The sequence below is a fragment of the Anas platyrhynchos genome, chromosome 9 (genome assembly GCF_047663525.1).
Source record: "Anas platyrhynchos isolate ZD024472 breed Pekin duck chromosome 9, IASCAAS_PekinDuck_T2T, whole genome shotgun sequence".
NCBI classification, from domain to species: domain Eukaryota; kingdom Metazoa; phylum Chordata; class Aves; order Anseriformes; family Anatidae; genus Anas; species Anas platyrhynchos.
Window position 1 is genome coordinate 8609790 of NC_092595.1, and position 26538 is coordinate 8636327.

The 26538-nt window shown below is 38.6% G+C and overlaps 1 protein-coding gene across 12 annotated transcripts in view; it reads left to right on the forward strand.

Annotated features, from left to right (window-relative positions):
• The first annotated feature begins 2081 nt into the window (after positions 1-2081).
• The window catches only part of ATP11B (ATPase phospholipid transporting 11B (putative)), a 62467-nt gene continuing 38010 nt past the window's right edge, over positions 2082-26538 (forward strand). For all 12 annotated transcript variants that reach the window (XR_005268041.2, XM_038183904.2, XM_038183905.2 and 9 more), the window contains exons 1-10: positions 2082-2609; positions 15741-15857; positions 16659-16748; positions 19157-19237; positions 23700-23807; positions 23976-24104; positions 24219-24322; positions 24888-24935; positions 25739-25803; positions 26373-26454. Coding sequence is in view for 11 of the 12 variants with exons in the window: in XM_038183904.2 (XP_038039832.2) it covers positions 2097-2609; positions 15741-15857; positions 16659-16748; positions 19157-19237; positions 23700-23807; positions 23976-24104; positions 24219-24322; positions 24888-24935; positions 25739-25803; positions 26373-26454 (1337 nt within the window). In the remaining variant the exon portion in view is untranslated. The remainder of the gene's footprint in view (positions 2610-15740; positions 15858-16658; positions 16749-19156; positions 19238-23699; positions 23808-23975; positions 24105-24218; positions 24323-24887; positions 24936-25738; positions 25804-26372; positions 26455-26538) is intronic.

Consider the following 26538-nt stretch of genomic DNA (forward strand, 5'->3'; position numbering starts at 1 on the left):
GTGCATCCAGGGATGTGGCAGGGGAAAGGGTTCAGCTACTGTGCTCTTTCAAGTTTTTAAAGGCTGGAGGCCATTCACCTTCTGCCATCAGTGTTGCACATCACTGTATGACCTTACATACTGTATGGAGCTGTACAGCATGCCAACACTTCACCAGCTCCCACTGAAGAATAGCCCCCAAACACCACTGAAGAATAATGGAAATATATGAATGCACAAGAGAAAGCCCAGGGAGTAAGGTTCATGCTTGCATGTTCAGGAAATGGTTCTGTGGTTTCTAATGTTTAATTTTATAAACCTAGATATAGTGCAATTGATTACATAAGAATTAATCATGCACATATAATTAAAAGCTTACTGGACCTAATGTTTGTGTGTGCTTCTATATTTGTGTACACATTTTTATATCAGACAACATTTGTGTCCTCATCTTGCTAAACAAACATCTGAAATCATCGCTCTTGTGGATATTTAACTGGAAATCTTGGAGTCTAATCAAGAAAGCCTTAGCAATGGTTTAAACCTAATCTTCAAATCTGAAGGTGATGTTTTTCTTTTGCAGTTGCTTTTTTTCTGTATAAGACATCTGTGTGCATTCAGGTTAGACGTCAGGGTAACATTTTAAAGTGGGGTGTCCGATATGGGAACCTTTTTACTTAAAGACAGTTGACCTTTGATTTCAAAAGTACTGGAATGTTACTGGTGCATCAATATCTAAGTTGGCTGTTCTGCTTCCCTTTTTTTTCTCCTGAAAACTACCTCTCAATGGTGATATGAAACTTCATAAATGTCTAGCATGGGCTTTGGAACAATTTAAAAGGCGCAAAGTTTCACTAGCAAGAGTGCTAAGCAAGGATACTCTTCTTACAGAATTTTGCCATATATCGGAATGAAATGGGGTCAGGGTCTTCTGTGGCACACAGCAAAATAGCTTCATCCTATCCATATACTTTCATCCACTAAAATATATATTTTTGAAATGAAAAATATAGACCATGAAGTTCAAACCATTCATAAATTGCTTTCAGGTTTTGTCTAGTGCAATAGTACTATTACAGCAATGTGGAACAGGAAGCACAAAGTAGCTTTACGTAATGCAACCGTGAGCAGTGGAAATACAGGCTTGAAGAAAGTGCAACTCAAATTTAAATTTGGCAGGGACACAGCAGCAAATATACTTACACTTCAGAGAAATGGCATGCGATTTTTAGAGTCTTGTGGTCAGGATGCTGTTTTTTATCTTATCAGCAAGGAGGAGCAGGAGAACAGTGAGTGTATCAGCCAAGCTTTGGCTGGAGGCCATCCTCCAGGCAGTGTGCCACAGCTATGAAATCACTCTGTTATTTTAGACTTCACATTAGATGAATAGGGTAGTGCAAGCTGTTTGAAACTCAGCTTTGATGTATTTAAATGTTTTGAAATAATGGCTAGCATTTAATATGGAGTTTTGCTAACATTAGCTTTCATAAGTGCCTGATAGAAACAGTCTTATTCCCTACTGTTTAAGGGCACTTCTCTAATTAAATGCAGATGCTTAAACGATAAGCATTCACCACAAGATTCAGTTGTTCAGACGTTATATCATCCATCTTAAAGGCTGAATTATATCCCAAATTTCAAACTGTACACTAAATACTACATAAGTACTATGACAGATATGATGGTGATTTGTTACTATCTGACATAATTAGCTGGAAGCAAATGTGGATGGGAGGAATGGTATTCTGATCCTCACACTAAGCAAGACTTTTCTTTGAGTCAGTGTCAAATTTGTCCCTGACTTTAGTGGCAACAGTATTGGGTCACAAATACCCATGTCTTTCCTGCTTAGAGTAATCTCCTTTAATTCTTAGCATGCTGGCCTAGAGGCTGCAGGCCTGTGTCGGTGTCGGAACCATTTGAGGCTGAACAGTTTTGTTTTCACAAGTGGTTGCTCTTTCAGAGCAAAATGGAAGCCGTGGAAGAGATCACTGCCAGGCAGCAACACCTTTCACCACCCGATTTTAACCGAAGAGTGGCTTAGCACAGTACTACCAGGATCACAAAAAGGGAGAGGAAAGCGCCAAATCCTTCCAGCACGCGTAGCTCGCTTTGAGATGCCAACACACCCATCACCAGGCAGAGATTACATAAACACACAACCCCTTTCCAAAGCCTTTATTGTACATCACGCGCTTATTTTTTCACAAGAAAACAAAGACAAAAACGACGAAGCCGCAGAGTATTCTTCACACTTCGTTACAAACAACGAGGCTGGGGGGTACGGGCTCGGCCTCCCCTTCCTCCCCGCCTGCCTCCCCTCAGCGCCCTCCCGCGCGCGTCACTTCCCGAGGGCGGGCCGCAGCGCCGCCAGCCGCCGGGGCTCAGCGGCGGCCCTGAGATGGCGGCCGCGGGGCAGCGGCAGCAGCAGCGGCGGCGGCTCGGGGCGCCGAGGGGGCTGCGCCGCTCCTAATCGGCGTCGGGCCCCCGTGCCATGGGGACGAGCCGCGGCGGGCGGCTGGCCTGAGGCGGCGACAGCGGAGGGCGCGGTGACAGCCCAGCGGGGGGCCCCGCCGCGGGGGCCACGACCCGCGCCGCCGGGGATGTGGCGGTGGGTCCGGCAGCAGCTGGTAGGTGCCGGGGGGCCGTGAGGAGAGGTCTGAGGGGGGTTCGTGAGGAGAAGAAGCCGGGGCTGGGGACGGCAGCTTGAAGGAGGGGTCCTGGTCCTGCCGGGATGGGGACGGGGGGCTGCAAGGCGGAGCTGCGGGCTCCCTCACAGCTGCTTGTGGTTTTTAACGCGCTCATCGATTTTAACAAGATCCTGGGCTTTTGGGGAGGTTCTGGTGTTAGGGTATTTTTCGGTGGTGTTCTTTATTTTTATTTTTTTCTCTTGAAACCACGCTGGCGCTGAGGAAAGCGCGTTCCCTTACCTGGGGGCCCCTTCGGGAGGGCTCCCCCCCAGACTTCTTTTCACGGAAGAATGACGGGGCCTTTTGCTGCACCGGCACTTTTCCTCGCTTCCTCCTTCACGTTGCGAAATCGTGAAAGGCTTTCCACCTGCCGGGCCGGCGTCGCACTTCTACCTGAGAGCCGGGCAGCCTCAGCGCTGTGGGTGTGCACGGCTTGGAAAGCGACAAGAAACGGAGCAAAACGTGACCGAAGAGGCTGTGCAGGGGGGAAAGCCCTGGAGAGTGGCTGCTCGAGGCTTGGAAAGTGACGAGAAATGGAGCAAAACGTGACAGAGGAGAGGCTTTTCAGGGGGAAAACCCTCGAGAGCGGCTGCGGTCAGAGGCTGCCTCGCTTCACATGGGTGCCGCTGGGCGTGCGGGTGCTGCGTGGCCAGGGCAGAGCCGTGCAGCCGTGGCAGGGAGATGCATCGCCTTTGGCAGTTGTGATCGAAGTGCTGGCTGGCTTCCTGCCCCTCTCTGGTATTTCCTCACGGAGAGAAATTATGGCTAAAAGCTCCATTTACAAACTTTTTTTTAAAATATATATATATTTGTTAGAGTTGCTTTACATCAAAGATGTTGCCCAGATTTGTCCAAAAACTTATGTTAATTATGCTCTTATATTTTAGTGGCAAATATATTTGTCTCACTAGTGATTTATTTAATTTGTTACATCACTTTTTATAAAAATTGATTTATGTTTTTTCCATTCTTCCCCTATCTCCGCTACCATGGTCCAAAGCAAAGCCAAAAGCTTTTGAGTACATTCGCTGAGGGTTTGAAAATTACTTTATAGTCCTTTAAAAAACACAGCACTGTTAGAGATCTGTGTCTGAAGTACAGAACTTGTGGTGACGGTCTCAATGCCAGCTTGAGAGTGCTCTCTGGGTTGGTGTGACACCAAGGTTTATTGACCTGGAAATTAATTACTCTATCCGAGCTCTGACAGCAGTTTTCTGTTCTGTTACAATCGTGCACATGCTCTTCTGAATAAAGCTTGTTCGGCATAATACAGCTGTCATTTTTTCGCCATGAAGGTGGCTTGAGGTTTTTGAGCATGGTTGTTAAAGCAGCAGTATGTTGTCTTCTGTGGACTTGAGACTAGAAGGACTGCATCAGTGCTCCGAATCCATGTGTCACGCATGCTTGCTTTTCTTTCTGTCAGTACACTGACCAGCTTTACAGAAATATGTTTGCCTTAAGAGAAATCAAAATTTGAGTGTAACAAGATGAGCAATTCTATTGGCAGTCAGAGGGTTTTCTTCTTCTAAAGGAGACTGTTTGATGGGAAAATAACTGCTTAAAACTTGCACAGGAAAGGGTTAGTGTTGTAGAAGGAAGGAATAATAAGATGCTTGAACAAGGGTTTAAATATTGTATAAAGAAAAAAACGATAGGGAAGATACAGGTTGGCTGTTTTCCTTCCTATACATGTTGCTGTTTGATGTTAATTCCTTGTTTGTTTCACAGCCCATTAAGTTGAAAGATGGCCTAAGATAGGTATGTTTCTTCTGAGGGATGCTCAGACACTTCATCCCTGTGTATAGTCATTGGTTTAACATACATCACACATGCTTGTTGCTTTACATGACTGTGATGTTTATTTTCTATTAAGAAAAGAATGTCAAAAAGCTGAGAACCTGGCGAAAGATGCTGAGAAAATGATTAATGCAAGTAGGAAGAGTGGGATGACAGAAATAGGATTGTTTGTAGTGTGGATGGCTATGGAGTTAAAGGAATACCCAGACTATTTGAATCAAGGGATGGCAAAATCTGTCTGACTTATTTCTCATGAAGAGAGAAGAATGTGTGGGATTGGATTTCTTTAGAGCGTGTATTTCTACCTGCATTAGATGTGGCAACAGGATTTGAAAAGAGTTCTTTCCATATGGGAGGATCGGAACCAAGCGTGTATGTGGGAGTCATCTAAGTTGGATGTTGTAGTAACACAAAAGAAAAACGTTGGTGGGAAGAAGCATTGGAAAGTAGCAAGACACTGGTATTTTGCTGAAGGTGGTTTTAGGTAGTTATTAAGTACTCTCTGTATGAAACCAATGAATCTTTTGCAACTTCTTGTTTAAGAGGACAGTATTTCATACACTAATTAATGAAATGGTCCTGAATAGCTGTGTGCTTGAAAACTTCTGTTCTCGTGAGTTGTAAAAGGGGGCAGGGAAAATGAAGCAGGTAGTCTCAGAAGTAAGTAATGAGAGGACCTAGTATGCAATTCAAATTATTTTAGCTATGTTCTTTAAGTGTACTTCAGTCTGGGAAGATGTATGCATGCCTGTATTGCTACATAAAGGAGTGACTGTACCTCTGAGACAGGAGATGTGCTGGGAATGTAAGACTCTTCATCTTCATTATTGCCTTACCAGTCTGAAACAATTTTCTGAGGTAGTATTTGTCCTTCCAGTGATTTGCTGTATAACGAAGCTTGGTGGCAGTAATACTATCACTCAGTCTTCAATGCCTGTGTGGGTCTCGCTTACAAATTTTCAGGATTTTTGGTAGCTTCACCATTAGTCTGCTCTGTTTCCTCAGTAACAATTAACTACCCACCACCACCCACAGATTACCAGGTTTTGTTCATCTAATGTCATCCCATAGTAAGTAAAATATCTAGTAAGCCATTAACAATGTACTACTTTATAGCTAATATAACATTATATTACAATATCACTATCTGGTTGAGTTGGAAGTACTTAGGTTTTAGTCATTAAAAATGTAGAAATAAATGCAGTATAATTAATTGTTTTAGAAAAAGAGTAAAATGTCCGGACGCATTTGAAAGATGCGTGAGTTCCAGCTGTGTTACCTTGAGACCTCAGGCAGACAGTGGGCATGTGGATTTGCTGCGTGTTGCATAACACGACAGGCACAGCCAACTCCGCTTGGAAAAAGCAGCCAAGTAAACAGCAGTTGATAGGAAGCATTGTTAATATTCAGGAATAGGACATTTTTTCTTGCATTTCCAAATCTGATACGTTAGACTACATTGCAGCTCTGTGTACAGCAAAGCATTATTGCAGCTTCCTTGGTCAAGTTTCTGCAGTGCTGGTGCAAAACAGAAGTAGGAAGAGGTGGCTGTAACGCTCAGTGACTTTCTGTACCACTTTGTTGGATAGATTTACGGCACTGTCTGGACTGTGTAAATGTCCTGGCGGTGTGCATGGAGTGTAAGGGCTGTTGCAGTGGCATCAACAGAAGGCGATGACAATTTTAATTGTTTGGCAAGGAGGTCTCCAAAAGTTGTGATAGAACAGTCACGTGCGTATGAACCTAGCTGTGTAATTTTGATCTGTTAGTCATGTTAAGTGCGCAAGGGTCTATGGATTTCCCTTCTAGTTGCTATTCTGTGGAGTTTGAGCCTCTTGATAAATTATGGAAGAGTGCGATGATGTGCAAAAGACATTGCATGAGAAAAACCTGAGGTGCCTTCATGGTTCCCCTTCTGTAAAGGGCAGTGTGAGAGAAGCAGCCTTCTGCTGTGTTTGGCAGAGTGTTTTCTTCTGTGATTTGTGAGCCTGAGTGCTGTTGTGTACTGGCAACATTCACATTATGCATTCAGGCAAATGCCGCTTTGATATTTGACAAGAAGTCAAAGACAAAATATGGGTTAATTCCATAGGATTAGCACCTTTTAACTGGAAAATGCAGTTACCAGGCCTTTATTTCAAGACTTAGTGGAGGATTCCAATTGGAAGGGGCCTCAGGAGGTGATCTGGTCCAAAAGCTCTGCCCAGCCCACACTGAGAGACGATCGCAGAGAATGTTTTCATCTGTTTTGTGTTGGTTGCCTTTTGTTTGTGTTTGTTTTGGTCTTGTTTCATTTTGTTTGTCCCCTAAGGACGATATCAATAGGAGCTTTCTTGTTCATCTCCTAGATAGGCTCTAATGAAAACTTCCTTTTACTGGTAAGGGAGATGTCCTTGAATAGACTAGCGCTAGAGGTCTGTATGTCTGGGACTTTTTTTCCCCTTTCCTTCCAGATATTAGGATCCGTTAAGGTGTTCTGAGAGAAGCAGATGGTGTTCCCAATAACTTGCGGTTATCTGCATTCTGCATGAGATGGACAGCACTTGGTCTCGGTTCTGTGCTGATACGTGTATTATTGTAGATTAATCATTTTAAGGAATTTAAGGAGTTGAACCAAAGAAGGTGTTTGGGTGGGTTTTGTTTGTTTGTTTTTGTTTGTTTTAAGAATTGCTTGTGGTTTTTGACGTATTTTTTTACAACTCCACAGCAATTATAGGCTATAAAAATAAATTTTAAAAAAATAATGTGCATATATTTCATTGAAAATTGGGACTTGTGCTCTTCACTAGTGAGCTGTTTTTTCCTTACGGTGTTGTTGTGTCCTCTGTTGTCATGACTGCATTTGCCACTATTTCACAGGGGAAAAGGTATCTACAACATACCACTAAAAAAAATCCTTTAATTTCTAGCATGAAGTCTTGTAAGCCAGCAGTTAAAAGCTACAACAAAATAGATCTGACAAAATGCCTCTGTGAATGCAAGGTCATCTCTTCCAGCAAAACACAGGTGACATATTTGCTGCTAGACCTTTTTTTTTATACAAATCCCGTTTCAACTTCCTACTGTTTAAAAGGAAAAAAAAAAAAAACACAACCAAACAGAACAGCAATAGTACAGATGGTGGTAGAAAAGATGGAAAGTAGGACCAACAGCTACACCATGATTTAAGAAATCTTGCAATTACTTGGCCTCCCACGTACTGTGCCATAAGAGGATTTTTTCTTCTTGTTTACTTTGAGAATAAAAATAAGTATGGGAAAGGAGCACTTCCCTTCAAATGGGAAAGGAGAGGTAATGATACAGACAACAGGAAGCTGTTTGTTTGCATTCTGAAATATTTTTGCCTGGAAAAGTTTTAAATGTTATATACGAAAGAGTATTTTTTGTCATACGTTGTTACATTTTGTTTTTGCTCCTTTATTATCCCCCATGCACCTTTTTGTTCTAGTTTTGCATGTAGCTGTGCTGACCTTTGCAGATATTTAAATGTCTGTTTGGAAAAATAATTGTGGCAAAATACAAAGGAAGCTTATGATTTAGCAGGCTTTAGGGATAAAGTTGTTTGCAGGCATGTCTGAGAGCAGTACATTAAACAGATACTTAGGTCATAAATCATATTTGAAAAGGAATTAAAACTCAAAATGGTATTTGATAAAAGGAATGGAGTAGACTCAAATCTGTAATGCTTACAGAGCAGACTTTATCAAAGCATGTTAAAAGGAAGAGCTAGACAGTTCTACCTATGGACTAAATTCTCTTCCCATGAAATGCGGTGAGCAGCAGCCGTCAGAGCAATTGTCAGGACAATTTTGACACACATTTTGAAGAAGCCTTAAGGTTTGTTATCTAGGCAGTTTTTTTGGGAAGAATTTTCATGTTTTTTTTCATATTGAAGGAAAATAGGAATTGGACTTACAGTGCAGGAGCTGACAAGCGTAAGTAACTATTGCCTACTGGCACTCATATAAATATTGAACAGGGTCCTTTCCGATATGTGGGATAGTGGTTGCACAAGTAGCCCAGAACAGGAACCCTTCCTGCCTCTAAAACATAGTTTTGTCAGTGACTCTTCAAAACAGTGGGTAACCAGCATTTCTTTTTAAGATAATAGTGCTCATACTATCCAAACAAGTGAAGAGATCTGGGATTCTTCTGAATTTGTCCTATTATGGAATTGACCGATGTACTTTTTGTATATGTATATAGCTGCAAGATTGAAACTGCAATCTAATTTTAGGTGAAAAATGAAGTTTACAAACTGACACACGGTTGAACGTCTTGTTTTATAAGAGGAACTTCGTTTCCTTGCCTTTCAATATTAAATGACTTGAATGAATCCGGTTACTGTAAAGAAAAAATACAATTTCATTTATTATTTTTTAAAGATACTATGGTTATTCAAGGTATATGAATGATTTTTGTGTTGAATGTTTCATTTACTGTAGTGGTTCTATATCTGTTAGCGTGATTTAGTTTGCAGGCTAACTGCTATTTCTGTGTGATGGAGTATTGCAGAGCTGTAGCTCTTTGTGTGTTCCAAGCACTTAATATTTTTTAAGCTGTATCCTTAAAAGCAGCTTGAGTCAATTGAGTTCTGAGAGCTCAATTGTCTCTTTATTTTTATTACTATTATTTATTCTTTTAATAAAATAAGATGCCCTATAGTAGCCTTTTATGGGTATCCAAACACCCTTCATGTTAGGAAGTCTTGCCTACTATCATTTGTATGCATCTGGGTAGACAATAATATTGTGAATGAGTATAACAAATTGCTTTAGCCCGCAGAATAAATCAGTGTTATTTCTGAAATTAAAATTGTGTAGTTGGAGCTTCAAAGGCATCTTCATTTCCACATCTTCAGAACAATGGGCTGCTTTGGGAATCATGGCAAAAGACCAAAGGTTTTGGACCACAGGTACCACCAAGCCTCAACTTCTCTCAGACCTCTGACCACTGTAATGCAGTTTTTGTTTGTTTGGTTGGCTGGTTAAAAATAAGTAGAGCGCCCTGAATAGCCTTGCAAAGTAGTTTGGAAACCACTGACCATTTCCTTGAGATCAAGACTTGCTTCTTAAAATGGAAATAGTTGCTAAATTTCTTTCTCTTTTAAATGCACTTCTATTGTAAAGTCTCTTGTTTTGTCATCTCTGGTACAGATTGCCTTGTCATGTGTATGTTTGATTCTTGCCAGAAGTCACTGCAGCCATTTTCCTCTACTTTACTGATTTCCTAATTCATTGCTTGTTACTAGCACCTTTTCATCTCTGCAACAATATAGACGAGCCTATTTTTTTTTTTTTAAACGTGCCACTCAGTCCAAGTAGCACAGAATGTGCAGTTAAAGGATATTGGTAGAGTTGGATGTGTGACACCCCACAAATACCCATGGGAGGAGAGAGGGGTATTAATAACAGAGGAACACTAGTTTGTTTTCATTTTTTAACTCTGTGAAAGGAATGTTTCTTGCTCCCTGATATCTCAGCAAGAATGTTTCTTGCTTTTATTTCTTGTTTCCTCCATTGTTTTCACAACATAATGTAGCCTGGGTATAGATATTTTATGAAGTTACAAAAGGAGTTGTTATCAGGTATGCTAAACAACTGTAGACATCGTAAGCAGGAAGAGGAAGTGGCATGAGTGGTGCATGACTTTTAAGACTCTTTTCTGTCTTTTTTGGAGTAGTATTCAACAGAGTAGGAACAAATTGCATGGGACTACATAAACCTCAGGGTGCTTCAGCTGGTTCACTACTTCTGTTGTTCGAGCAGTGTTTAAAATTGCCGTGAGAGGCTGTTCCTTCCTTCATGCTAGCCTTTGCTATGACAAATTTGGTTTGACTACTGCCCAGCTGTATGACTGAAAGAATTGTTGGCTTACTGTTTCGAGTATAAATTTACACAGACTTCTGAAAATGTGCATGGAGTGTGAATAGATCGTATTATCTGACAAAGGTAAATTATTCTGTGTATATTAAAAAAAAAAAAATCCAAAGCAAGAAAACCCATTTCCTCAAAGCACCTTTAATCAAACTCTATCTTGGCAGCAGTGTAATAAAAAGCTTTTGGGCTGCCTGCCAGGAAATGTCGTGGGTTTTCTGCAGCCATGGTTATTCAGTCACCTTCCTAGGGAAAAGGCTTCCTGAGACAGACTTTTGTGATGTTTATTAGTACTATTAACTAGCACGGGGTGGCCAAAGGGCATCTGGGGAAGCTACTAATTTCCTTATCAGTGTTCAGCGTGGTTTCTGAAAGGAGGAAGATCCTCCAACTGAGACTTCCTTCTTTCAAGTGGAACCCTTTCAACCCTTTACTGAAAACTGGTTATGTAGTAGTTTTGGCAAATATAGTTTTCCTCTTCTTGCTGTAAAAGATGTGAATGATCAAAAAACACAAGGAGATTATGTTAATATACTAGCTGTAGATGAATCATTAGCAAAAATTGCTTGTCAGGTGACTTGTAACTATCGATGCATGTACTGCAGAGCTTGAAACAGCAATTGATTTATTTTATGTCGGTCTCTTATGTCACTAATCCGAGCTGAAGGATCTGTAGTTTTCTGCCAGGGATGGTGTAAAGGCATGCTGGCCTAAGCTAGGCTTTTATAATTGTGATATTTAAGAAATAAGTGTGCACTAGAGTATATTTTACCAAGTTGGCTGAGAAAGGTTTTGTTTTTTAACTTCACTTATGCTTGCAGGTGTAGGGATGGCAGAGTTCTTTCTCATAGTGCTTCTTCTCATTTGCTTAATCTACTTGTTTCTACAGTTACTGAATTTCTTGTTTGTGCTACTAATGCTTTAGCAGCAGCAATATAAAATTCTTCTTCCACACTGCACCTTTATATCGTACCAGCCAAGCTATTGGCATGACCATGCAATTGATTGTTTTAGGGGATCGATCCATTTAAAACAAAAACAAAAAACAGTTGGGAACACGGTGGGTTTTCAGTTGGGTCAGTTTTTCAGTCCTGTTTTACCATAGGGCTGCACAACAGGAAGGTGGAGTCAAGATGCAGGGAGCAGAGGGGAGGCGGCTATCAGAGCCTGTTTCTTTCATCAAAGAAATAGCATGAAATCACAGTCAGAAATTTACCCTCAGTTCCCAAGGATGTTTTCTATGCTTAAAGGTGCTTAATTTATTACTCAGAGGATGCCTTTGTCTAACTTATAGAACACTGAGAAAATCACTACTGAAGTATTCAGTAAGAATGCCTTTGACTTTGGTTAGAGACATTGCAAATTTATATATATATTTTTAAAAAGGCATGAATCACATTTTTCCTCTTTTTCTAAAAAAAGGATTTTGGGTTTCTGCTTTGTAAATCAGCTTGACTCAGACATCCTTGTGTTATATGTAAGTTATGTTCATTTAAGTTATTTTCAAAAAACAAATATGTCAAGCTTATCTGGGTGCAAGATTTCTATTAGGCTGGTGTGTACTGAAGATTAAATATGAGAGCTGTATTCCAGTGGTAGATAATGCTTAGTGTAAGTTTACTTTAATAAAAAAAATAAAAAAAATAAAAAAAGCTGAGTGGCTCAATGTCAACCAATAAATCTAGATTTAAGCTGCAGCGTGAAGGGGAGGATGAGTCAAATACATTTTTGTTTTTATTTTAAATTCACTTAATCTTATGGTCAATTGATTTTTTTAAAAAAGTTTTTATTACAGATTTCTGTAATACACCTGATTAAGAAGCCTTAAACATCATGTTTTGTAATAAACTCTGTTTTATTTATTTCAAAGTCAGTGGTCTATGCCCTTAAGTAGAAATCACTTCACTAAATAAATGCAGGAAAAGTAACTTCTCTTGGAAAGATATCAGTGACAGCTATGATTTTTTATTTTATATTCAAGACTCAAAACTTGATTTAAGGATTTCCTGCTCATACTATTTAGCTGCAGAAATCCTTTGACAAGGGCATGTTACCCTAGTTTTTGAAGCTGAGCTTAATAATGTTATTAGAAAGAGAGAAAGAAGCTTCTTGTAAGTGAAATTAGGAAGCTGGGCTTTCTGCATCTCCTTGCTGGCTTGCATACAGATACTACCCCAGATCCCTTTGAAGGACAGAAGTTTGGACTACAGGTCAGTTTTGTAGCAGGAGCAGGATCTGTGGCAAGCCACATAGTGATAGAAAAGTTACAGGAATTTCACTTCTTGAACAATTAAATTCTGCGCAGAAGTTGAATTTTCTTTGAAGAGATGTATAATTAAAATTTCTCTGGAAGAGAAATTCTCACTAGATAAGTACATAATGAGCGGGTTGTTGGATCGGTAATTTCAAATCATTTTTCATAGTTATGGAAATAGAAATTAGGAAATCCGTGTTCTCTTTCCAGCTCTGACACTTGTTTCCTGCTGTGGCTGTGGTCGAGCCACTAAGGTTGTCATGGGTGCGTCCTTTTCCAGCCATAGCTCTGGCACCTGAAGAGGTTCCTGACCTCAGCCTGCCTTGCTTCCGCATTGTCAGTGCAATAGATCTGATTGAGCAGCTCTTGCTCTGTGATAAGCGTCAACAAAACAGAGTTAAACCTGTGCGAAGTGCAGTTGCACTCATATGGCTTGAGATTTTGATTTGGAAAATATGTTCCTCACCTTGAACCAGGTTACTTCAAGCAAACATATCTCTGAGAAAAGTGCTCCTGCAGTGAGGTTGAGTTGTTTTGAGGTCCTTACTCTTCAGAGTAAAAATGTCAGGAAATACATCAACCTTCAGGTGCTCAGGTAGTGGCCTACAAGGAGTGTATAAATACCATGGAAAAAATCAGCGATACCCAGGTCACTGAAATTTTTCATTTGTTCTAATAACTTTAAGTAGCACAGAGATTACCATTTATCACCATCAGAAGACTGCCTGTTGGTTTGCTTTCCTCTTTCTGTTTTTCCCCTGCTTCACATTTGTCTGTTCTGAAATGCATATTTTCTTTGCAGGCTGTGGAGTATGACTTTCCAAAGTGAGAGTATCTGGCATTTTGTGAGTGCCAGACATTTTCTGAGATAGAAGAGAAGCTGTGTGCCTAGTCCTGATTAAGCACAGCTTTTTTCTTACTTGTAAAACAATTTTATTGTGGCATCTTCTGTATTGATTTAGAAATAATGTCACTAAAGTCATATCCAAACTGCTTCTGCTACAAACATTGTTCTCTCAAATTTTATGTCAGCATTCAACACGTACTTTTTTATTTTGCTTTCATGTTTATATTCATTTTCTCAAAGTTGTAAACAGCTCCTTCCTTTTGTTATTGGCAGCCTGTATTCTTTTCCAGTCCTTTCCCATATCTACTCTTTTGTTTTCCTGCCCCGTTCTTATCTTTAAACAAGAGCGTGTGACTAGAGCAGCCTTCCACCGCTTGTCATATAAACTTTATTCTCCTTCAAATCCCTTTGGAAAAATCTCCCTTCCTTTCTTCCTCCGTTCTTACTTCTGGACCTTTCTGAAGCTGAATGTTTCAGTATTAATAGTGACAGATACACTAATTGCATGTTTGAAAGGATTTTCTAATTATTCCTTTACTTTAAAATGACACCATCGTAAAAGTGAACATAGCTCATGTCCTATGTTAGTAGACTTCAGGGGTTAAAGAAAATTCTTGGTTATGCTGATCATTTTGTGTGTAGTTCAATTTGCTCAGTCTTCATCACCCTCCAGAGCTAATTGATGCAGAAGTGTCTTGTGTTGGATACTCTGAAATACCAGGTTTTGTTTGAAATGAAGCAAGGTGTGGGCCTGGTTTCGCAGGTGGAGCAATGCAAGTGCAAAGGTTCCTCGCTTCCAGCACTGGAACTTGTAATGCCCTTTCCACATGTTCAATCACTTGTCCTTTCACTTGCCAGGGAAGAACAAGGGGACTCTGTAGATGGCACAAATCATATCTGTCAGTCCAAAGATAAGTAGTGGCTGACTCTCGTGCTGAAAGTCATGACTTCCCACACAGTCAGTGGAGGGAACAGCTTCACAGTAACAAGATTAATTGCTAGTTTGCAACACACCTCAAAGCTTTATATTTTTTATTTTAGTTACTTTCTTGGCCTGTTATCTGAATTACGTTGTACTGGCTGTCTTGTCTTTCACCATCACCTGCTTCTCCAGGTAAGAGCTGGAGAAGGCTCTGAGTCATGGAGCCCCAGGGCAGGTTTGAGTAAAGATAGGCTGGAGCGACCTAGATGTAAGCCCTTATGTTACGGAGACATTGCAGCTTTCTCCCATGACTTATTTTGGGCTTTAATTATTCCTTTCCATCAGAAGGGAAAAAACAATGGTTTCCTAATAAGTTTCTGTACCTGAAGTAAGAAGGCAACTTAAGGCTGCTTCTATTCTTCCTTGTCCTTCAGATAACTCCTCTTCCCAGTGGAAGTCGTCTATATATTGGAAGATGTGCTAGCGTATCCTGAGCTTCCTCTGCTGTAGGCTAGCTGGTCCTAATTGTTTGCTCTTCGCTTGTTAGGTTGTTAGCCTTGTGTTGTACGTCATGTTTTCAGGTATAGGTCACGTTGCACTATGCGCCATGTTTCAATTTAATGTGTATTCTCCTTCAGCACACATAGGCAAATGATGAAAATACTGAACACTAGCCCTAAAACAGGGCTTTGGTTCCAAGAGACCTCACTGAGGTCTCCTGTTTTGACAGAAAGGTATTGTGCAGTATTTCTGAGTATACTTTATTTTAATGTGTTTGCTTGCACCATTGCTAATGTATGAATTGGTGGTAGAGTTGATTTTGAGGCTAGACGGACTGCTTGTTCTTGGAGATTGGATTTGTTTGGGAAAAATACTGTTGTCTGGTCAGATGTGTATATTTTTTTGATCTGGTGAGAACCTTTACAAAATCCAGTTATTGCAGTATAGTAATATGACTTGTTTGTTTTGACCTTTTATTTCTTGTGTTCTGTTAGGTTTATTATGAGCACAGCCATGAAGATTTTTGTAACTTATATGTTTTCATTTCCACTTCTGCTGCTTTTCTCCATTAAGCTTTCTCAAGGCTTATGATTTTTTTTCTTCTTCCAGAATGAATACACAACCTCAAAATTGAGATTTTTTTTGAAAATTCTCTGGATGTAGCAGACTTGAATTTATGAATTAATTTTCTTTCCCATTCAAAGCCACTATTATAAAGCTGCTGCTTGACATTTGGCTATCATTTTTGAGAACAAAGTTAGCAGATTTTTTTAAAATAACCATTAAAAAACTATTTTTTAAAAAATAACCCTATAGTTAATAAAGTAGTTGTTCTTGATCATCATCTTATTATTATTATTATTTTGTGTTTTAGGGTTTTGACCCACCACATCAAAGCGATACACGAACTATTTATATAGCAAATCGTTTTCCCCAGCATGGCCATTATGTTCCTCAGAAATTTGCAGACAACAGAATCATATCATCCAAGGTAAGGGAAAATACTTGATACATGAGAAATTGCATAGCAAATGTGCATGTTTGTATTATGTCCAATGGTGCATATACAATTTTCAAAATGAAACAAGCACTTTTTTTTTTTTTTTGAGGAAAAACCTATGTTATCTCCTACTTTCTATGTTGTTTATCTCCTACTCTCATCCCATCCCTTGCTCCTCAGCACTTAAATATAGAGTGATGAAGCATTTCAGTCAGACCTTCTGAAGGAAAGTAGGCTTTAAACTAGCGTTGCCTATGTCTGAATGTGATTTTAAAGGAAGGGTGAAGCTAGTTGTTGGGATTTATAAATCAGCTGAATTATAAGTAAGGGATTGCAGTTGCAGATTGCAACTGCAGACGTCCTTGTGTGGTCTTGGGTTGGAATCAGCAGAATTTATGGCGGGGTTGTTTTGTCACTGGAGTGTAGGAGAGAAAGTTATAGCTGCAAGAATGAAATTATTCTCTGATACCCTGGCTGCAAGAAGCCAAATGACTCCAGGTGCTCCTATGCAAGTTGACAGGAGAACAATTAAAAATTTGATTGTAAAAGCAGTGCAGTTGGTACTGACGCTTTCCTGGTAGCTGCACTTCACCCACTCATCCTTGCATGCACGCCCACGAGATTAAATACAGCTGTTCTGTGTGGGAGAAGGGCAAGACCAGAATGAGGATTGGGGAGGGGAGATAGAAAATGAGAAATTAATAGAGTTTGATGGGAGAAAAAGTGAATTTCACAGAAAAACTGTTCAGTGTGTTGTAACTACTATTCTCTCTCTTTTTTTTCCCCCTTCAGTATACAGTGTGGAATTTTGTTCCAAAAAACTTATTTGAGCAGTTCAGAAGAGTAGCCAACTTTTATTTTCTGATCATATTTTTGGTTCAGGTAAGTGGATAATACTGAGACTTAGTATAGCTGTAGAAATTAAGCTGGAAATTGCAATTTGTGTAGTGAATTCTGCCACTGATTTTCTGTTTTATGAATTTAACTTCTCTGCTTACATAATCTGTAAGTGCTATATAGTTCTAACTTAGTTTAAGAGAACACATTGCCCATTCTGTCTTCATATTTAGGAATACCCTCCCTTCTTTTTATTTTTCCCTTTCCCTTTTTATTTCCCTTTAGTTAAAAAGCGCCAGGGGAGTTTTAGGTTAGATGTTAGGAAGAATTTCTTTACTGAAAGGGTTGTTAGACATTGGAACAGGCTGCCCAGGGAGGTGGTTGAGTCACCATCCCTGGAAGTCTTCAAAAGACGTTTAGATGTAGAACTTAGGGATATGGTTTAGTGGGGACTGTTAGTGTTAGGTCAGAGGTTGGACTCGATGATCTTGAGGTCTCTTCCAACCTAGAGATTCTGTGATTCTGTAATATTGCTTTTGTTCTTACTCTTGTGTTGCCTCAGACTGTTTAGTGTATCATAGCACATGGAAGATGGGAGCATGCTGGAGATGTAACAGAAGTGCTACTTACTGTTACCATGGATGGTGTTGTGTTTTTAAAGCTTTTATTTCTTCCTAATGCAAATTTACCTATTTAATTCAATTTTAGTCACATTTCTTTCAATTGTTAGTTTAGATTGAAATAATATGTAAATGCAATGCACATGAACAAATATGGATCAGAACTTCTCTTCAGTGTAATCACGTTCTTGTCTCAATTCGTGACTCAAGTGAATTTGTATGGGGGATGTCTTGTGTATATGCCTGTGTCCTTGGAAACCTAATAGGAAAAAAGCTGTAGTCAATTTTGTTACTCTTTGTTTTTCTTCTGTTAAATTGAACTATTTTGTTTTTATTCAAATCCCGTCTGGAATTTCATTATTAAATATATGTATTTTTTTTCTTCTTACAAGGCAGATGTGCCTTTAAAAATTTATCATATGACAGAGTAGATTCCATGATGAATCTCTTGTGACCAAGATGCAGTGTCTGTTATTACCATTTTATTCCACTGGGGATAATAGGCCTGTGGCAAGTTGTTATTGTGTGATTAAATGTATAGCACAATCCAGTCCACATTGTCCACGTCACATATGCATGCCAGAAACATGGTGGCAGACTGCATTTTGGTTGCGTGATGCTCCACACCAGATATATGATGGATACACGTCCATCCGTGCAGGAGGCGAAGGTTCATGGTGTTCTGGTGAAATAGGTGGAATGAGCAGGCTGCCATGCTGATTCCACCGGCAGAAATCTTGCTCCACTTTAACGTATGGGCCTCTCTTGAGAAAGGAGGAGATATTGTAGATGGCAGAAATGCCATGGTTAGGCCTTTGCAGCCAGAAATAAGGTGTTTTTAGTATGGGTTGTCTTGGACAACATTCTGCCAAGCTGAAATTACAATGCTGCAGTTGAAGAACACACAATATTGCAAGCAAAATCTGACTTTTGTTGTGTTTTCTAAATTGTCTACATGTCAGTGGGAAAAAGGTAGATCATGCATGTGTTGTAACATGTTATGTTTTCTGTATGAGGTTCTTGGTTCTTAACAGAGTAAGCTTCATGTGTAATTTCTTTTTTTCTTCTTTAATGGTTCTCAAAGCAATGCCATAAGTCTCAGGTAAAGTGAACCAAATCAGTGTCCATGATTTTGAATAGCTCTCTCATGTATATTTTCTTTTCAGCACTTGACTGTGTTGTCTTTTTCCTGCAGCAGGGGAGATCCACCAGCATCCCACTCCCTCCCACAGCATTTTAGTGTATACACTGCACTTTTGGCATGACAGCAATGGTAGCACAAATTGTAAAATGTGCATGTTGGAGAAATGTGAAAGGAGCAGTCTAAGAAAGGGGGTTTCCTTAATAACTGAACTCTTGGAAATGGCTGTTTGTTAACATTCATCTTCACTTCTAAAGTGATGGTTGTTATACCATATGGTGCTGTTGAGCAGTTGTTTGTATAAAGTGTCGAAAGAGCTTTGCAAAATGTAATTTCATTGATTTGTAATACTTTAAATTTATTTTTATAGGGTGAAAACACCTTTTAGTAAGAAGTTTTAAAATTGGCACATTCATTAGAAGCGTGATTGTCTGTTCTATGTCCCAGAACCTTTGTAGCATTATCGACATCTATTTAGGTGTCAGGAACTGAGTTTTGCTCCACAAATACTGGAGAATGTGCAGTAAAATTCCTCACAGCTTTTAATTTAGAAAACATCTTTCATGTTGTTTCACTGGTTTTGTTGTTTTTTGTTGTTGTTTCTTTTTTTGGGGGGGAGGGAGGAGGGAGCATTGGAAAGTAAAACTGTAAAATCAAATTTGGGCTAATTTTCACGTTTTCTTCTCTTTTAGCTCATGATAGATACCCCTACCAGTCCTATTACCAGTGGATTGCCATTATTCTTTGTCATAACTGTGACAGCCATAAAGCAGGTAAAGGGGAAAAGATCTTGTAGCAGGAAGCTTGTAGTTAAGTAAGTTAGCCAAGTCTGACCAAGATAATGTTTAGAAACAAAAAATAAAGTGACATCTTCAGAAACAGTTTGTGTATTTAATGCTCCTTGTTAGACACTTGATCGTTTTACTTAGTTGTCAAGCACTTGGTGACTCACCACAGTACCCTCAAATGGACAGTGAATGACTGTCAGACAGCGTTTTTGTCTCAGCTTTACATGTCACTTCTTATAAGACCTTTTCTGAAAGCTCGTCACTTATTCTTTTGGCATACCTCGCTACATATTAAAAATAATCCCCCTACATAACACTGAGAAAGGAGCTTGGGTAGATGATGCAATGATGCAGTCCATGTTTGTCAGTAGTTAAAAGGCAATTTTTGCCCCAGGCGGTATATTTCATGCCATGAAACATGCATTAACTATAATCCTGTACCAGGTAAAAGATCAAATTTGAGAAGCTTCTGGTTTTGTTTTCTTCTTCTTCAGTTGCATAAAACGTTTTGGAGTATTTTATAGCACTTGAAATAAGAAAAAAATTTTTAAGTATAAGTGTAATAGGAATCTTCTTTAAGCACTGTAGTAGATCTTGCTAAGACCTACGGACCCTAGAAGGATAATGTTAAAAATAAAGGTCTGTTTTCTTTAAACCCTTAAACTGAGAGGACAGAGAGAAAGAAACAAGCACATAAATAAAGCAGTGATGTGGATAGAAACTATGATCTGTTCTGCAGGCAAGTAGTTTTCAGGAACTGGCCCCTTCAAAGGGTTTGACAGTGTTGGCTGGGGAAGATATGCAGTCATAGCAACTGAAAATTAAGCAGGAGACTTTTATGGAGCTACAGCTTGAATTTCAATTTGCCTTCTGCACCAGTAAGACCCCAAACCACCCAGAAATGGGGCAAAAGTAAAAAAAAAAAAAAAATAGCTCTAGCTGTCAGCCAGATAGAATGTTGTTTGGGGCAGAGAGAATCATTGGGGCTGTAGAAATCTTTGAATTACCATTCCATTTGTTGCTGTGCGTTTTATATCTGTGGAGTTCCCTAACCATATCCAGTTGTTATCATCACCCCCAAGAGATGTGTTCAAGAACTGCCATCATAAGTAGGCTATAGAAGACATCCCTTAGAGCTGTATGAACTGAAACTGAATGTACAAGTAGGATGCAAGTATTATATTTTTAAAAAGAGTTGGGCTTTTGTAAGTCTAAAATAGTAGAAGATAATCTATTGCCTTATCATCTCCTGACATCAAGTCTTGCATTGGGAAATTTAAGGGTTCTACCATCAACAGCAAAGAACAAAGATTCTGGCGTTCCTACTAGAAAATTCAAATCATATGAGTTGTTGAGTATTATGAGCTTTTCTGACTAAGATCTATCTGCAAGGGCTATCAGAACTACCTAAACTGATCTAATAGGTTCTTGTGTTTATTCTACCTGCTGCAAAGTAGGCAAACAGTATTCACAAGCTGTTACCTTGGAAAGGCAATTCAGTGTGCTCTTTCCAACAGGCTGCCCTTGAACAAGGAAGAAATATAAATCTTCTGTTGAAACGCAGAAGGAAAGTACCCAGTGCGTTCTCCAAACTAGTTCCCATTTTCTTAAAACCATAAGTGGTATAGGAAGAAGTGTTTAGGGGGAAAAAACACTTCTGAAAGATTCAGGAAATGGGTTTGATACAAAGTTATATTGGGATAATTGTCTCCACAAAGATAAAAAGGGAAACCACAAGTATTAATTGTATCTGGGTTTGAGAAGTTTAGCAGTGAAGGGAAGAACTCTCTCAGGAGGCCAGTTAACATGGTACCCCTAGCAAACCTTGGAACTCAGATGTATTTTAATCCCAGCCAAGGAAATGGAACTTCTTCTTATCAGAAGTGCAATTCCACCTAGGTCAGAAGAAGCACATAAAGACTGCAAAGTGATGCAACTCATGCTGTGTCATTTTGTTGAACTTGTTAGCTAAAGCACTTTTTCCTCATGCCTCTGAAGACGTGTACACAGTCCTCAGAGAAATTAAGGAGATGGGGCAAACTAAAATAAATAAAAATAAAAGTTTGCTTTTCTTTAGTGTTTTCTAAGAAACTTTAAGGAACTTGGTCTATTTCAGTAAGTTCATAAATATTTAGCAAACAGGCTGCTCAGACACATGGATGTTTACGTGCTTGCCAGGTGAATGAGAAACAACTACTTTGCAGATTTTGATTAAATACGCAAATAAAATAAGAATGAAAAACCTGGTAATGTAATTTACAAGCCTGTTGTAATTTTGTCCTTGTCTCAAGTACATTGATGCTGGTATATTAGCAGGAATTAAGAATACAATCTCAGGGATTTCTGTTTTCTGTTTGTACAGTCAAGTAACATTTCCTATGTTCCTGCATCTTTCTTTTAATAGTATTTTTGCAACATTTGGAAGTGAGGATTAGGACCTCTCTCTTAAAAATGCCGCAGTAGGTAATTTTGGAGGAACTTCAATGGTCTATAGTAAGCTGGCTATTAAGAATTCCCTGGTGTGAGATGTCACCCTTGTGTTGCAGGTAATAGGTGTCAGATGGAGAAAGAGCTGAAATCTGTACTTTCTAAAGAAGGTAAATTTCAGTTCTTTGCCAAAAGCCCATATTGCTCAGCTGCTCAGATTTATGAGACAAATGCCCCAAGGTTACTGGATTTTAGTTAAATTCATGTTTTCTTCTGTCAGTCACCTTTAACAAGGAGCTGTAGGTGCTGACTCTTTCCCAATCAGAATGAAAAACATAAAGAGTCTTAGGAGTTTTCAGGATTCTGACCCCCCAGTATCTCTGTAGCTGCTATTACTGCACACTTTTTAATTATTTTAAGCATTTGGCGTGTACAAATTTCCATTTTTTTGAGTTTGTAGGCCTAGATAGTTCTGTATGTATTGTTCTCATTTGTGCCAGTGACAGTGTAGATCCATGAAGGTAGAAGTGCAGAACTGTATTTTAACATATGAAATTCATCAGATAACATCCTTCCAAACTCTAGTCAAGGCTCAGAGTTCTCAAAACTGCATCGTTATCAGTACTCTTTGTGCTAGGACATTCATACAACGTCTGTAGTGTAGTAGGATGAGCTGGGCTTATGCCTGCTGTTTCAGAGGGCTCTCATCTGCCTGCAAACTTCCAGGAAAGCAGTTTTCACTCTTTTTCACATTGTATAAACATACAGAAAAGCATTTTAGGAAATGTCTCTATTATTGCAAATCAGTTGCATGAGTCTTGCCAGGATGAAAGATTTTGCACCACCTCTTACATCTTCTGTGATTTTGCAATAAACTCAGGTATTGTCGAAATTGTCATGTAGTTCTTAGGGTAGTTTACAGTAGTGCTGAAGAGTCATTTGATTCTGTGTAAAAAAGTAAGTTTCTGAATCAGCTGTCAGAAAATGTTTTTTTTTCTGTACTAAAAAAGCTTTTTCTAATTCCTAGCTGACAGCTTACGTGCTCTCCATATGAGCCTGCTTTGGTTATTTGAGTTGAATGTACACACGCACTCATCTCTTGCTTATTTATCTTGCCTATGTTTAGTGAGCAAGAGGCAGAATATAAAGCTGTTCAGTAGTATTTGCTTAAATTCTCATATTTAAGCACTGTTCTTTCTTTTTTTTTTTTTTTCAGAAAGATACAGTACAGCTGAACTGCCTGCATAAACTGATCTGTTTCTTGTGCTCACTGTTATGACTTTTCAAACAATACCTAGACATGGGGATAAGCAATCATGCTATTTGTGATCACATTATTAGATTAATTAAGAAAAGTATTAATTTCTTAGGAAAACAGGAGAGGAAAAATACTTCTGAGTTCACATTTCTGAGCATTCCATGTGTGCATGGGATAAAGGGTGCTTAAAGAGGTGCCAAGTATGTGGTAAAGAAAAGCTCCTTAATTTCCCTTTTAAAATTCAATTCTTGCAAAGGTATGTGAATGTCATATACAAAATCAAGCAATCTTAAGATTTCGTGGTTATGCAATGGCAGTAACTATGCTTGAAAAATCGCATGGTATGTCATGAGGAGGTAATTTTAGTCTTCCTCAAATTTTACTTTGCATCTATCTTCCAAAAGAGAGGAGGGGAGGGGATCCATAAGAGGGACTGTGAGTGACTGTTACCTGTTTTGGGGTAGATTAATCCATGTAGATCTGAGTGCCTTTTTTTTTTTTTTAATGCCATCTGCAAAAATGTCTGTTTTAACTGAGCACAGAACTGTTAAGTTTCTTTGGCACTTTTGCTACTTTGCTTGCCTTTACCTACTTGGACAAGTAGAAATCAAGTGTTTGACACTGTGGTTGACACTGAAACGAAGAGAAATTCATAACTGCATTAAGGCCACACAGCAGGCATTTTGAAGGACTTTTACTTAAAAATGATTATGTTTTATAGGTTTCTTGCTTGGAAAGTAAATTTGTATGTGTTTTCCACAGGGTTACGAAGACTGGCTACGGCATAAAGCAGACAATGAAGTAAACGGTGCTCCAGTTTATGTTGTTCGAAGTGGTGGACTTGTAAAAACTAGATCTAAAAACATTCGGGTATGTGCTTAGAGACAAATGGAAATTGTGTTTCAGAAAAAAAGCTGAAGGTCTTGTTTCATTATTAATCATTGTGGCCTGTTTCATGATGATTCAATAATAAAGCTGAAATGAATTCTTCTCTTTTAAAACAGTTCGTTTGCTTCTCATTTGTGTTCATTTCATTAGGTGGGGGACATTGTGAGAGTAGCCAAAGATGAGACTTTTCCTGTTGATCTGGTGCTTCTATCTTCTGATCGAGTGGATGGTTCATGCCATGTTACTACAGCAAGTTTGGATGGAGAGACAAATCTTAAGGTCTGAGTTACTAATATGAAATAGAGTGTAGTTAGTGAAGTCATTTTTATTTCAGCCTGGTGGATATCCCCCTCTGATTTCTGTATAATAAAGTTAATGGATACTGTTTTACAGACACATGTTGCAGTCCCAGAAACAGCAGTGTTGCAGTCTGTTGCCAACCTGGACAAACTTGTAGCTGTTATAGAATGTCACCAGCCAGAAGCAGATCTATACAGGTACCACTTATTTTGGACTCGTTGCAAAATATTTGTTAATGAAGTGTTTATTATTAGGAATTATATGGATTTTGGTGGGATTAAAATAGCTTCAGACATCTGCTTATGTTTCAAGTTTTAATAATGAATGTAAGCAGTTATACCTACGTACTTACTGTAAATTGCAAGTGACAAGCTAAATATGAATATTTCAATACAAAATCAGAATGCATAGCATAATGTTTAACATTTGTTTTAATGGTTTTTTTTTTAAAAAAAAAAGTAGCCAGTGAACTGTTTGAAGAAAGTAATTTCTGTATGATTCTGCCAGGAGATTTCAGTCCTATGTAGCACGCCTGTTCATATGAAATTTTGTGTCCATATGTTGGTCACATTTTTGATTATGCTCAAAAAAAGATTTGAACTCTACTCACCAGTCTTGTTGATAAAGACTGATTGTTTTGTATTTGAGAAATTTTAGTGACATCTTTTTTTTTGTTATTTGAGAAGTTTTTTTTTTTTTAATTTATTTTTATACTTTTGAGACTTTATGTAGATATTTCTGACATGTGGCCATCTTTCACAGATTTGTTGGAAGAATAACTATAAGTCAACAAATTGAGGAAATAGTACGGTAAGTAAAATTTTATAAGATTAGAGTAATGTTAAGAATTGATGGTGGTAGCTAAACTATGAGTATCAGAAAAGAGAGTCACTGTTGAATAAACAAAAATATGCATTTCGTATCACAATGTTATATGCTGTACTTTTATTTTCAGAGCAGTTTTTACAGTTAGGTGAACTGATGAAATAAATGTATTATTGTGGTGATAGATGTGAGGAGAAAAAATCTGTGAAATTTTAGACATCTGCACTAGGATCCAGAACTTGTGTTATATTGTCTGTCCATCTAGGTTTTTACCTTTCTTTCACTGGTATGAATCTCTTTTGAACCTAGTAGACAGTTTCAGTTTGACAGAGAGATAGAAGAAGATAGGTAAAACAGCCAAATCTAAAATAGCACTTCTGGTGCATTGTGAGCTTGACAGGAATTTGGCCTACTGGCTCTTCAAATAACTTGCATCTCTCTGTGAACCAGCCATTTGTACTAGCTACATGTACTAGCTACATGTACTAAATGGCTAGCTACATTTAGTACATGTAGCTAGCCACTAATTATGGGATATTGAACACAGTGGTGGCAAGATGTGGTGACCTAAGAAGCTTCGAAAGGAAACTGAGAGCTCTGTGGAGATGTGTGGGTAATGTGTAGAAAAGGAAAAAGAGGATTGAAAACACAGCAAAATGAGGGTGGTGTTGGAGTTACTGTAGTGGGATTTTACTGGTGACATTGAATCTTTTTGTATATGATGTCATAAATTCCACAGAATATGGAACAACTCATTTTTAAACTCTGATATATCTGTTTCTTTTTAGACCTCTTGGGCCTGAAAGTCTCTTACTTCGTGGAGCAAGATTAAAAAACACTAAAGAAATATTTGGTTTGTAAAAACTTAAATATTTAAAAAGTGTTCTGTTCTTCAAAAGTGTTGATGAACTGAAGTTTAGTTCTACTTGCACAGAAGAAATAGTGATAATCTTGCTGACGGTGACCTGAGGGGATACGATTATAGATGAAAGTAATGCTATTATGCTAAAGAATCTTTGAGGATATAAAGTTCCAGCTCTACTCTATGAAAATATTTGAAGTGGTTTGATAAAGGAGTAATGTAACTTTAATGGTTAAGTGACTGATGTTGCTGTTACGCTGTTCAAGACTTTCTCCTGAGATTTACTGTTCTGATTTCCATAAAATACATATTGAAGAGCAGTACAGTCATAATAATGCACAGCATTTTAATAGGTGCTAAAATTATTTCAATAGTACTGTTACTATAGGAGAATACTGCAAATAATTATGAAATACCATCTCATCATTGTACTGAAGTAAATACAAAAGTGATAGCACCTCTTGATTTTTAAATTGCATCTCTTAAACAAAGTGAAAAAATCCATGAATTGTATATATGCAGAAAATCATCTATAACTCCTTTTCCTCCTTCATTCCCAGGTGTTGCAGTGTATACAGGTATGGAGACAAAGATGGCATTAAATTACAAGAGTAAATCTCAGAAACGGTCAGCAGTAGAAAAGTATGTTTATTTTCTCATATATTTCTTGCTTGTAGAAATGTTGTTTAGTCTTCTCTCATACATTTTAGAATCCTGATGATCTCA